The sequence below is a fragment of the Ailuropoda melanoleuca genome, chromosome 2 (assembly GCF_002007445.2).
Source record: "Ailuropoda melanoleuca isolate Jingjing chromosome 2, ASM200744v2, whole genome shotgun sequence".
Classification (NCBI taxonomy): Eukaryota; Metazoa; Chordata; class Mammalia; order Carnivora; family Ursidae; genus Ailuropoda; species Ailuropoda melanoleuca.
Genome location: NC_048219.1, coordinates 19,881,561 through 19,895,277, shown reverse-complemented (window position 1 = coordinate 19,895,277; position 13,717 = coordinate 19,881,561). Strand labels below are relative to the sequence as shown.

General features: G+C 47.0%; 2 protein-coding genes across 5 annotated transcripts in view; one reads left to right on the top strand and one right to left on the bottom strand.

Annotated features, from left to right (window-relative positions):
• The window catches only part of SZT2 (SZT2 subunit of KICSTOR complex), a 50,603-nt gene extending 43,957 nt beyond the window's left edge, over positions 1-6,646 (bottom strand). For 3 of the 4 annotated variants that reach the window (XR_004622877.1, XM_011232755.3, XM_034650790.1), the window contains exon 1: positions 6,529-6,646. Coding sequence is in view for 3 of the 4 variants with exons in the window: in XM_011232755.3 (XP_011231057.1) it covers positions 6,529-6,555 (27 nt within the window). In the remaining variant the exon portion in view is untranslated. The remainder of the gene's footprint in view (positions 1-6,528) is intronic. The other variant, XM_011232754.3, reaches the window with a different exon arrangement.
• A 45-nt stretch (positions 6,647-6,691) lies between these two features.
• MED8 (mediator complex subunit 8) lies at positions 6,692-12,076 on the top strand. Its single transcript, XM_002925567.4, has 7 exons — positions 6,692-6,777; positions 8,328-8,446; positions 9,149-9,293; positions 9,813-9,953; positions 10,149-10,230; positions 10,602-10,850; positions 11,687-12,076. The coding sequence occupies exons 1-7, from the start codon at positions 6,772-6,774 to the stop codon at positions 11,749-11,751; spliced, it is 807 nt and encodes a 268-aa protein (XP_002925613.1). The 5' UTR covers positions 6,692-6,771; the 3' UTR covers positions 11,752-12,076.
• Positions 12,077-13,717: the final 1,641 nt, after the last annotated feature.

Below are 13,717 nucleotides of genomic sequence, written 5' to 3'. Positions count from 1 at the left end.
TGAGATAATCTTAATACTAATCTCGGTACTATTTTCCTCTTGTTCTTCTTTGGTAGTTAGTGAAGACTTTTTTCCAAACACCAGTCTGTTTCAGCTACACAGGAAACACCAAAGGGAGTCTGGGGCCCAAGTGAGCTGGGTTACACAGGGGAGAACGCGTGCCCATGGGTCAGCACCATAAGAACGACTGGGAACGCTTGCTCAGTCCATCTTCTAGGACTAAAATTTTGGCGATTCTGGGTTTAATGGATGACACTTTCGATGGTTCCCTACACTGTTAGGTACGTCTGTCAGGCACTCACGAAGCAGTCTGTAGTTCTTCATAGCACCCACCAGTTTATAATGAAGAATTTGTGGATTTTGTAATGTCTGTTTCCCTTATAGGTCTGGAAGCTCCAGGGAGGTAGAAACTGTCTATATATTTTTCTTTGCTGTATCCCTAAGCAACTAGCACAATGCCAAGACGCACTAGGTGTTCAAATATTTGTTGAATGAATGTATAAAAGAGGGAAATTGCCCTCACAAGCTTTATTTATTCTCTTCTCTGTTTCAAGCTATGTTCTGAATTTCTCACCAGTGATTCCTAATTTTTCACTGTTATGAACATCTCTGCTCTTTGTTGTTCAAGAGTTCCTGTCCTTCCTCATCTACTTTATGGAAAAACTAGCCTATTTTATTGTTTGGATTTTTCGTGCTTCCACGAAAGTTGTTTTTTACCAGGTTTTCACCAACATGTGCTTTTCTAATATTCTTTTTTTTTTTTTTTTTAACTGTTCTTGGAATCTGGGGATAGGGTGCTGGTGTGGGTTCTAATAGATTTGTTTTGAAAGCAAGTGTACTTTGATAGCTGAGCCTTTCGGCTTGAGCTTTAGTTTCCTCTCTATAAATATGATCACCTACCCCAACGGCATGTAAAAGATAAATGCACGTATTAGCGTCACAAGTAATAACAAGTCATTCATCGATCAGGTGCTTCTTTAAGTCTGGAAGGAGTCCTGCACAGCCATTCACCACCTTTTTTGCTCTTCTCCAGTTACCTGGCATAGTTGGGCATTTCCTTACACTGAGCCAAAATGTCTTCTTGATATAATCTTGACCCATCCTTTTGGTTTTACTTCCTAAGGTCCCGCAGGGAAGTCTGACCCTCTGCTAGAGGAGAATCTACCAACCATTGAGGGCAGTCCTGGGTCTCTGTTTCTCCACAGTAAACTTCTCCCAAGTTCCTTAGGTGTATCTCAAACGGCATGGTTTCCAGTTTCCTCAGTATTTTATATCTTAGATCATATGCCTATGAACTCTGGCTGGTCTTTTTCAACTTAAAATGTGGGGGCCAGATGGAACACAAGACCCACGTGCGGTCATAGATTCAGAGTCTCCTAAGTTCTATCTGGAAGCTTTACCATACCATTGGCACAGGGAACTTTCATGACATTCTCACTTGTGTTGCTGTTAAGACACATCCTCCACTCCGTCCTCATGCAGCTGGCTTTCTCGGACGCATACAATTATTCAATTAGTCCTGTTACATTGGATAGACTCAGTCATTTATTCTATTGTGAGGCTCAGAGTGCTCTTTTGCCTTCTAGCAAATCTCTTTTCAGCTTAATTTCCTGCTAATTTGATCATGATGCCAGTAAGTCCTCATCCCGGTCCAAAGAGGACAAAGACAAGGAGACTGTGCAGTGTGCGTTCATTCATTGGTCAACAAATTTATGGAGAGCCAACTACATGCAAGCATCGGGCTAGGTCCTAAGGATACCATGGAAACCAAAAACTCTCATTCTCTGCTCTCACAAAGTTTACCCTATAATGGAGAAAAAAATTAATCAAATAACCACTCTAATTACTATATTATTACAAACTGAGTTAAGAGCACCGAAGAAGAATGTGGTTCCATGGCAGCATACAACAGAGTAACCTGACCCAGGCTAGATTTTAGGAAAAAGTTGACACTGAAGGTCGAGCAGGGTTTGCTACGTGAGTTGGGAAGGGGAGGACAAACTAGATGGAGGACACATTCAGGGGCTGTGGTATTAGAAACGTTCTTTAGATTAGTAGTAATTAGTAGGCTGCTTAATTCCACTACTGTTTCACTTCCATTTCTCCACCTTGTCTTGAAAGTTATTTTGAATGATAGACTGACTGCCCAAGGCCAAGCTGCAGCCCACCTAGTTCATCAACCAGTTCTTACAGAATCTACCTCTTGAAACCAGGGACGTTTGTTCAACGTGAACTTTCACACAACATTCTCCCTCATCCACGATCCTTCAGAGTCAACAGGTATGTGTTCAAACCATCATCTCAAAGAGTTCCTCACATTCGTGATGTAAATGATCAGAACCAGAAAACCTAAGAATTAATTTAAGCAGCTAGAACAGTAGTTTTCGAAGTGTGATTCAAGGACCAGGTATATCAGAATGGCCTGAGGTGCTTATTAAAATGCAGGTTCCTGGGCAACACCCAGACCAACTGAATTTGAGTTGATAGGACTTGGGAACCTAAATTAACAGGCTCCCCAAGGGATTCTTCCATTTTAATGTCTGACAATCTCTGAAATAGTTGTGTTCTCCCAACATCCACACTCACACGGAACTTCTGTTCCCTGATATTTAATCCCCCTGACTCTGAAGTGCATTACTCTTGGAGTAGTCTGGCAAAGAGAAAGCAGGGTTCTGGAGTCAGAGACCTGGATTCAAATCTGGTTCTACTGCTTGCTATCTATGTGAGCTTGGACAAGTTACTTAATTTTTCCAGGCCTCAGTTTCTTCATTGATAACATGTAGGTGAGAGTATCTACTTCATAAGGATGTTGTTGCAATTAAACATGAGAGTCTGGACAATGGTGGAAGAAGCCTAGCATTCTCTGGAACATTACTGAGGACTACATACCATGTATAACAAGATGAATAATACATTATTAGGCACCGTGCTGCATACCATGTATACTAGGATGAAGGAAACATCGCCCATCTCAATTTGTTGGCTTTTGTTGGTTCTTTGCACCTGTGCACCTTTGTGGTTAAGGTATAAATACTCTTTGAAGCCTTTTCCAACCCTCGTGCTATTTTCTGTTAACAGAATCCCATGAAATAATGTAGACACTTCTCCCCCTTGAACTGTCTGAAGGCTCCTTACTACTGTGTGTATGCCGAAGTCCTAAACGTCTAGCATGGGTTCAATCTCACTCTTCTCATCTCTCCCCAATCTCTCACTGAGTTAGAGCATCTAGGATCTTTTAAACACTGGTTCTGCTGCTGCTTATTAGTATAAAGCCTTGGTGAAGTTACTTAAACTCTCTGTGCCTTAGTTTCCTCATCTGTTACATCGAGAAACTAATAATACCTATTTCATAGACATTTTACAAGGATTAGGTGATACTCAGTAAGCACTCTGGAAGTGTTAGCTATTCTCACTGTCACATTGCACCCACATTAGCAGCTGCTTCTTCTGTTCTCTGAAGACTCTAAGCTCCTTCTCACCCCAGGATTTTCACTATTGCCTCTGCTCATGGCCAACTTCTACTCAGTCTTCAGGCTGAAATGTCATTTCTCTGAGACGGCATCCCAAACCACTCCTCCCCTCACACTTAACAGAGTCAGGTAAGAATCCCTTTTAAGCACTCATTCACTCTGTAGTTTTCCTTTGCAGCCCTCATTATAATTCAATGTTTGTTTACTCCATTAAAATAGGGGACATGTCTGTCTTACACTGCTTGGCATCCACCCTGATACTTAGCACAATTCTGAGTCCACAGTAGCACTCATAAAATATTTTAAATATCTGATGAATGAATGATTTCTTAAATCTGACTATGCCCAATTTTTTTCTCTTGGGATTGTAACAACCTCTAAAAGTCAGTCACTTTTCTGCCCAGTGGCAGAACTCTTCACTCCCCGTACTCTGTGAAATAAAATTTTCAGAAATGCAAATCAAGAACTTAACACATGCTTAGCTTTTGGCTCAATGAGACTCCCACAAGCATGCGTCTTGACTCTTACTATAGACCTGCACTGATCAATACGGCAGCCACTACCCAACGGGGCTACTGAGAACCTGAAATGATGCTAGTCCAACAGTGCAAAATGAGATGTGCTGTTAAGTGTAAAATACATGCTGGGTTTTAAAAACTTGGTACAAAAAAGAATGATAAATATCTCATAATTTTAAATGTTTATCACATGTTGAAATGGTAATATTTTGGAAATGTAGAGTTAAATAAAATACATTACTAAAATTGATTTCATTTGTGTCTTTTTACCATTTTAAATGTGGCTGCTAGAAAATTTACATATATGGCTTGCATTAGATTTCTACTTTTTTTTTTTTCAAAGATTTTATTTATTTATTTAACAGAGATAGAGACAGCCAGCGAGAGAGGGAACACAAGCAGGGGGAGTGGGAGAGGAAGAAGCAGGCTCATAGTGGAGGAGCCTGATGTGGGGCTCGGTCCCATAACGCTGGGATCACGCCCTGAGCTGAAGGCAGACGCTTAATGACTGCGCCACCCAGGCGCCCCTCTACCCTTTTTTTTTTTGAAGATTTATTTATTGAGGGGGAGGGGCAGAGAGAGGGAGAGAAAGCATCTTAAGCAGACTCCCCGCTGAATGTGGAGCCTGACCTGGGGCTGTTCTCATGACCCTGACACCATGACCCGGACCCTGACATCATGACCTGAGCCAAATCAAGAGTCAGATGCTTAACCAACTGAGCCAACAATGCTGTTTTAGATTACCTGACTAAAAGGTATGTTGTATTTCCCTACAACATCCCCCCATTTTCTCTCATCTTAATCCTTAAGGAGATGTACTTCAAATTCTTTCAGTTTTTCTCAATATTGGTATTTCGGATGCACAGGCTATTCCACCATCCCTGTGGAACATGTCTGATTCTTTAATTGTTTTTCTAAAGATTTATTTATTTATTTATTTATTTGAGGGGGGAAAGGGAAGGGGGAGAGGGAGAGGGAATCTCAAGCGTTCTCCCTCCCGATGTGGGACTCAGTCTCACGACCCTGAGATCATGACCTGGGTTGAAACCAAGAGCTCAACTGACTGAGCCACCCAGGCGCCCCATCTGATTCTTTTTTTTTTTTTTTTTAAAGATTTTATTTATTTATTTGACAGAGATAGAGAGCCAGAGAGAGAGGGAACACAAGCAGGGGGAGTGGGAGAGGAAGAAGCAGGCTCCTAGCGGAGGAGCCTGATGTGGGGCCCGATCCCACAACACCGGGATCACGCCCTGAGCTGAAGGCAGACGCTTAACCGCTGTGCCACCCAGGTGCCCCCCCATCTGATTCTTTTAAACAGCACAAGGTTTCTTACTTAATCTTGGGTCTCGTCACATCAAATCCCAACAAACTGGAGATTTGCCATCCTGTGACTAAGTTACTATACTAAAAATCCCGATGGTTAAAAACGTAAGATCTGGAGCCAAGCCACCTGTTTGGGAGTCCTGGCTCTACCACTTACTAGTTGTGTAACCATGTTACTCTGGTGTGCTCTGTGCCTCAATTTTCCCAACTGAAAGATGGAGATGATAAATATGTCTAGGGATGAGAGCACTAATTGATATTGGTAAAGTGCTGAGAATGGTGCCCAGCATGCAGTAAGCATTCAATAAGTAATGACTACTATTTATGTCATTATACACATCCTGCACCCTTCCCACCTACTCATATGCGCTCTTAGAACACTGGGCACCTCTTCTAGTGGTGGTGTTCTTTCCAAATCTGATAGATTTTATGCTCAGATCTTCTAACTTCAAAACTCTGCTACTCCCCCAACTGAGTAGCACTTGGGTAAGGTACTTAACCTCCTTCAGTTTTCAGTCTCCTTAACTGTAAATGAGAACGGGTATTGCCACCTTCCCTTCCTCACACAAGTTTGAATAACATCATGCAGGTATAAGTTCCTTGCATTAACGCTAATGGATGCCTCATACACACTTTCTGGTTTAATACGTAAGGTTCTCACAACACACCATAAGACATATATTTTATGAAGAAAGAAACAGGATCCGGACAGTCAAGACTTGCCCAAAGTTGCACGGATAGCTAAACAGCAGAGCCAATACTGGGACGAGGTTTCACTCCGAGTCAAATGTTTTTTCACGAAACCAAAGCTGCTCCCTAAGTGCGTGAGCGCTACAACTAAATTAATTCATGCTGTTTACGGCATTCCCATGTTTGGAGAAATGCATAAGCCAGCTAAGTAGGTCTATTGCCGAGCTGCCCACGGAAACTGCAGCAGAAAATCACACCACAGGTTTTGTTAGTATCATTACTAAGACCAAGAATCCGAGAGCCCCAGGGTCGGCGACGTGTCTGAAATCTCAATAAACAAAACAAAGTGACGGGTTTCTGCTCCAGCCCCCCTGAGGGGACTGCGGGCAGCCGGGAGGAGGTTCACTCGTCTGGCCCTCGGGGTGGGCCGATCCCTACCCAGGCCACTCGGCCCGGCCGCCCCCGCCGCGCCCTCCCCCTCAGGGCTCGAGGCCCAGCGCCCAGCGTTGCACCCGCCCGCCCCTCACCTCCGGCTCCGGGCGCTCCGAGGCCATCACACAGCCCTCCCGCGCCGGCCCGGGCCAGAGACGATGCTCCGCTCGTGACCCCTGACCCGACTACTGGAGCCCCGCAGGAACCGGAAGTGAGTGGGAGGGCCGAGTTCTGAGTTTTCTGATTGGCGGACGAAGCCCTCTCAGAGCGGCTCGCAGATTTGGAAACCGGAAAGGGAAGTCTTTGCCGCCGCCGCCGCGCCCGCCGCTGCCGCCGCAATGCAGGTGAGAGGGGGGCTGGGGCTGTTGACCACTAGCTAGCTAGCTAGCTTCAGGTAACAGGACTGAGAGTGCAATGGTCGAGTAGAGTGAGGAGTTGGGGCTGAGAGGAGAGGGCAGAGCCCGTAGTTGACCGGTAAGGGCCCGCAGGATGGGGAGGCACAGCCGACTGGAGGGGGGGTGGGGCCCATTGGGCAGGAGCCTTTGGCCGAGTCGCGAGCAAGGAGGCCCCGCCGACTTGCGGGGATGCACGAAGGCATCAGGCTACTGTAATCTGGGAAGGTTGAAATGCAGCCCAAGGAAGACGGCTCAAGAAAGTGGCGGGTTGGCTCAGGCCCCGGCCTAGGCTGTTGGATGGACGCTGTTGGGTGCAGACCTAACAAGGGATCTGGAATTGGAGAGAAGCCTGAGGGGTGAAGGAATTGCGGGGGAGGGGGGAGAGGGTGGCTGAAAGCTGAGCTAAGTATAATCTGAGGCTGTGGGTGGAACCTAGGATCAAGGCTCACGTCATATAGATTGGTGAGTTTGTAAGACGATTTTGCATCATTCTTCGCAGCCTGAGCTCGTTAGTTGTTAAGGATGAAGAGATGAAGTAAAACTGGAGACCACAGATGGGAGGGAAAGTGTTTGCAGACTCGCCAGCATTTAAAATTGTTTCTCTGGGGGCGCCTGGGTGGCACAGCGGTTAAGCGTCTGCCTTCCGGCTCAGGGCGTGATCCCGGCGTTCTGGGATCGAGCCCATCGGGCTCCTCCGCTATGAGCCTGCTTCTTCCTCTCCCACTCCCCCTGCTTGTGTTCCCTCTCTCGCTGGCTGTCTCTGTCGAATAAATAAATAAAATCTTTAAAAAAAATTGTTTCTCTGGTCCTTGGGAGCATGTGCATTTTTTGGTTTTTCACTTGCCACTTCCTTTCTTGCACCTGGTTGGCTGTCAGTAATGTTTATAAGTTGACTAAGCTTATGAAAGGAACACAGGAATATTGGCACAGAGATGAAATGCGTGCTGATTAATTCAGCAAAAAGAAGTTTGAAAACATCAAATGCTGAGGGTAAAGAAAAAGTGGAGGGAAAAGTTTGGGGGGCAGTGGTGGTACAAGCCTGGTATTCAGGGAAACCTTCATGTGTGGGTAGGTTTCCCAGAGATTATGTTATTGGCAGGAACTGCCAGGCTCACAAGGCAGATGCTAGTACAGGAGAAGCTGAAATACATATGCTGCAGAGGTGCACAAAAGGTAATAAAGCCCAGGCATCAGGTCTGGTGAAAATGTCTCAATGAGAGAGTATAGAGTGTTTCTAGTGCAGAGAAAAGCTAGACATGAATTAGGAGATGATGAGGGAAGGGAGGAATCGAGGTCAGGCAAATGGATTGAAAGGTCTAAGGGTTGATACTGTCTGTAACCCAAATACCAAAGATAGAAAATAACCCGGCCGTCCTGTGCCAGGGAGTTCCTGTGTTACTTGACTAGTTTTGCATACTGTCATCCTGGCTTTTCAGCCTTCCTCTGTTTGTGTCATACTCACGGCTATCTGGGTAACCAACCTGTTCCTATTGGTGCAGAGGGAGGAGAAGCAGCTTGAGGCATCATTAGATGCACTGCTGAGTCAAGTGGCTGATCTGAAGAACTCACTGGGGAGTTTCATTTACAAGTTGGAGAACGAGTATGACCGGCTGACCTGGTAAGGGTTCCCAGGGCAAGCTGAGGAGGGCTCCATGGGTGCGGGGGGAGGAGGGGCAGGCCTCCTGGTGGATAGGACATCGCCCGTGATGTCACAACGTACCACTTGGCAAACATCTTTTGACTGGAAAGAGCTGGGTTTCCCGGCATTTAACCAGTGAAGTTTGTCCTGGTGCCACCATGGCGAGAAAGTAGAGGAATGCCCAGTTTCCCAACCCAAGTCCTTTCTAGGTTTTGATTCTCACCCTTTGACTTCTCTGGGAGGAGGTACTCCCTCAGTGGGTCCTCCCACTACAGTAGAATCCAGTGTTCATCCTGGATCTCTTACTACAGATATTGCTGAGTCTTCTAGGTCCACCCTACTCTGGAAGTGTGGCTCCTATTTTCAGGCCTGAAAGGAAGCCTTTACACAGTTTCTGAATGTTTAGTGATAGGTACAGCTGTGGTTCTTATTTTGCCACTGGTCCTCACCCCATTCAAAGAATGACTGCCTTATTTCTTCACCTGTGTCAGAAACTGAAAGTGTGTCTCTCTTTCCTAACCCCATAATCCTAACTCCACAATCCCAAGCCAGTCTGGTTCCTGCCCAGTCCAGCTGTAGTGCTATGAGTCTTTTTGGGGTGAGCCTGGGTGTTCCTAGTCTGAAGGACCCCTTCAAGGCTACTTTACTGAGAACATTTTGATACCTTCTTATCACCACCAGGCCCTCTGTCCTGGACAGCTTTGCCTTGCTCTCTGGACAGCTGAACACTTTGAACAAGGTCTTGAAGCATGAAAAGACACCACTGTTCCGTAACCAGGTCATCATCCCTCTGGTGCTGTCCCCAGACCGCGATGAAGATCTCATGGTAAGAGGAGGAGAAGGGTACAACATGGGAAATTAAATTCTTAGATGAGGACTTAGAGCACAGTTGCTGCTTGGTTATTTTAGAAGTTCTGAATGTGTAGTGTGTGGCAATAAGAAAGCAAGGGCTGCATTTTGGAGGCTTTGCCTTTTTTCCTTCTGGAGTTGGGGAGCCTTTCCCAAGTAGTGCCGAATAAACCCGAGGCCTTTGTCACTAGGGCAAAGACCATTCTCCTCCAATGCCTATTTTTAGCAAAAAGTATGTTCTTTTGTGAGTTTGTCTACTTTGGCATTTTATTAAAATGTAGCAAAGAGAAACTTGGCTCTAGGACTGGTAGACACAGAAGTGCGAGGAGACAGAAACGAAGCAGGGAGTAAGGGCAAGAGTGTCCGAGGAAGCTAGAATCTGTGTCAGGTGGCGTTTTCCCAGAAAATGTACCATTTGCCTCTGGAAGGAACTATGTATCTCAGGCCAGACTGAATCTGCATTGCGGGGAGGATCAGTACAGGCCGTGTGTTACAGCGGCAGACCGAAGGACGAGTGCCTGTCTTCAGCCATGAGGTGGTCCCTGACCATCTGAGAACCAAGCCGGACCCTGAGGTTGAAGAGCAGGAGAAGCAGCTCACGACAGATGCGGCCCGCGTCGGTGCTGACGCAGCTCAGGTTGGACCGCGTCACTGCCCGCCTGTACCCCCCACCTCTCGAGTCCCACCGTGAGAAGCTGGGCATTACCATTTGTGTCTGGTGGGCACGCGCAGTTGGTTACACAGGAGTTGCCCCTGGAAGAGCCCAAGGAAGAAACTTGACCACACTCGTTTCTTGTTTGCCCTGATCGCTGCACAAATGTGTGTGTTACAGAAGCAGATCCAGAGCTTGAATAAAATGTGCTCGAACCTTCTGGAGAAAATCAGCAAAGAGGAGCGGGAATCGGAGAGCGGAGGTACGGAGGGATGGGCGGCGAAACGGAGAAAGGAAAGAGGGAGAAGATCGCTGGGATGGGAGTGGTCGTTTTGGCGGTGGCGAAGTGAGGACGGAAGACCGAACTGCTTAGGAGAGGGACGCGTCCATTCCGTTAGCCGTGTGTACTTAGGGCTAGTCCTGGAGCAGGTGGAGGAAATGGGCAAAATGAGAGGGGAGAATTCCAAGATAGCTGTGAGTCTCTGGAGGCTCTTCCTTCGGGCTCCCGGTGAGTGTGGATGTTGCTGAGCCCTGGTGCTCCGAGCCCCGGGGCTCATCCTGGTCTTCCCGCTGCTAGCTTCAGTCCAGGGTCAGAGGCGTACTGCGGGCTCCTCACTTCACCTTTTCCTTCAGGTCTCCGGCCAAACAAGCAGACCTTTAACCCTACAGACACCAATGCCTTAGTAGCCGCTGTGGCCTTTGGAAAGGGGCTGTCTAACTGGAGACCTTCAGGCAGCAGTGGTCCTGGCCAGCCGGGCCAGCCCGGAGCTGGGACAGTCCTTGCAGGAGCCTCAGGATTACAGCAGGTGCAGATGGCGGGAGCTCCAGGCCAGCAGCAGCCGCTGCTCAGTGGGGTGCAGATGGCTCAAGCCGGTCAGACAGGTAAGGTGGAGGGAAGGACATGGTAGCAGGCCTTGAGCATGGAAGTAGGAATAAGCTGGATTGTCTGAGCCCCCAACATCCCAGAGTTGGAGATTTCCTCCTTTCTTCTTGGCCCTGACCCAGAAAACAATTTTTGAGGAGTAAAAATCTTTGAAACTCTGTGGCAGGCACCAGAGAAAGGAAGAACTTCGAGCAGCAGAAACTGTACCTCCCACCCCCATCTTAAAGCTCTGTCTCAACTACCCTTCTGTGCCATTTTCTCTGGATACTGGGTGTGCTGTTAGGGTCTTTTCTTAGAGGGACCGACAGCCTTAAGACCGTTCAGTAGGTGTGCTGGGAATTGACAAACAGGCAAGCTCCGTGTACTCTTTTCTTTGTATCCTGTCTCTCCTGCTTACTGTTAATAGTTACAAGAACAGTCTGGAGGAGTTCAGATGGACGAAGCTAGAAGAGGTATTTTTTTTTCAAAGCTGTCCAGGAAAAGGAACAGTTACAATAAGAGAAAATGTTTTGTTTTTTTTTTTTTTTTTTTTTTTTTTTTTTTTTACCTGTGACGTTAAATGGGGTCTAGCTGTCTTTTCCAGGAGTGGCTGAGCAGGAGACAGCTGGGGTGTGTTTTGAGCCCTCCTACCATCAGCCCTTTCCTCCCAGACACCTTCAGGGAGAGGGCTGGTCAAGATCCACACCTCTCATCTTTGCTACCCAGGGTCAGAGGCCACAGAGGTTCTGAGGTGATAGAGTGAGGGGGTGGCAGAAGGGAACCTGGGAGACCACCTCTCTGATTTATCATAATAGTCTTACCATGCTTCAAGCGTCTTTCTTCATGTTCCTTTTAGGGAAAATGCCAAGTGGAATAAAAACCAACATCAAGTCAGCTTCTATGCATCCCTACCAGCGGTGAGTGTGGCCAGCAACCTCCACTCCCAGGTGCCCCTTGCAGAGTTGGGCGGTGAAATTGCGTTTTGCCCAAAGCTGAACTAGGTGGGTACAATAAAGAGAACATGGGCTTTCAGCACCAGACAGATCTCAGCTCTACCACTGACTAGCTGAGTGACCTTGGGCAAGTGACCTAATTTTTCTCAGCCTGTTTTCTTGTTTGTAAATGGCGATGATACCTACCTCATAGGGTTGTTGTGAGAATTAAAATGAGAAAATGAATGTAAAACACTTGGTACAGTCTATGAAATGACGGGTATTCAATAAATGACAGTTTCTACAGCCACTTCTCCCCACTGCCCTCCTCAGTCCTGGATCCAGAACTTAGTGGGATCTGACAGTGCTTCCTGTCAGTGGTGAGCTGTTGGACTCAAGATCACAGACAGCTCTGTTCTCTTTGAAAGCCTGTGCTTATTTCGTGGGGCCAGAAACTGTCACAGCCTCTGTATGTCCTTAGAGGCTTGAGGGCTCTTCAGGCCACCCCCCCGCCCCAGGTTCCATCCTGGCCATCTCTCCATGCTGTGGGCAGCGAAGCTTCTGGGCTGGGTCAAACAGTCCACCTGCAGCTCTGGTGAAGTGTGGGCCTGCTCTCCTCCTTCTCTCCTCCGAGAAGCCGGTTTAGCTCTTACCCGGGAAATAGTCACAAAGTCCCCTATCCTTTACCCTACCCCATACACGTGAAAGAAGGTGTTGAAGGTCCAGTAGATGGGGGCTTCCCAGAAAGTTGCTCTTCTAGGTAGTATTGTGTGAGAAAGGGATTTTCTTAGCACGTGAAGAAGCCCTTTCTTCCCTGGACTCATTTTTCTTATTTTAGAGGGAGAGGGGAATTACACCTCACACCATCTTTCTTCAGGGTTTAGCTGTCCTCATAATAGTGCCTAGTTCCTAGATTCCAGCCAGGATGCCTTTCCTGCAGTCCAATGAAACTCAAGTAAGAGCCACATTGCTGGTGGGTGGGACAGCCACCAGGACCGTTGCCTGCTTTGCATAAAGCTGAAGAGCAGTGTGAGTCTGGTCTGCACTTACGCGGCCTTTCTTTAGCTCCTTTGCAGGCGGGGGCAGGGTCTGAGTCAGGGGAAGACCAAAGGGTTTCTCTGAATAAAGTTTTTTAAATTGATGGCCACCATGTCAGTGTTAGCTGACAGTGATTTATGAGAGAGCTATACAGAGATCAGAGACCGTATGTCAGAGACTTTCAAAGCTGCTACAAGGCAATTCTAATTTGTTCTCCATAAAACGTTTTCTTAGCCTCGATTAGCTTTGATCTAAAAATCCTGAGTGGTATGAGGAGGGCCTGCTCATACCTTCCAGCTACCTTTTTTCTGTTCTCTTCTGTCACACAGCAGTACTTTGGCATTTGTTTGGTGCCGGGCTGAATTCTGCCAGGCCGTGGCAGCAAAGGACTGGAAAAGTGGTCCCCAATGTCACATCCATTCCTGCTCCATCAAGACAAGAGATGGTATCCACAGAGTTCAGTGGTCATAGCACACAACAGCATGGGGAGTCCTGTTATCAGCTCTGAGGCAATGCCAGACCTTTTCCCCACGTCAGCAGCACTGCCTATTGCTCTGTCAAGTGTTGCTTATATCCTTAACCTTTCCTCTCGGCTGGAAGTGTCAGAGCGAACTGCCATATTGGATAAAGTTCAAGTTGTATGTCTCTCAAACCCCTGAAGCAGCTTTTGGTGACTGCTGTCCTTCATTCCACCAGAAGATTCCCTCCATTGAGAGGCACCAACCCTGTTTCTTTGTTTTCTCAGACTAGTACTACCTTCATTCCCACCATGATATGTGAAGCGGAAATGTCCTCCTGCCCCAACAGCAACATGTGCAGGACCTCACCTACATCTTGGGCCCTTATGCAAACATTCCTTCCTCTGGAGGCGCTCACATCTCTATATTCTTTACTCTGGAAACACATGTTCTCATTTC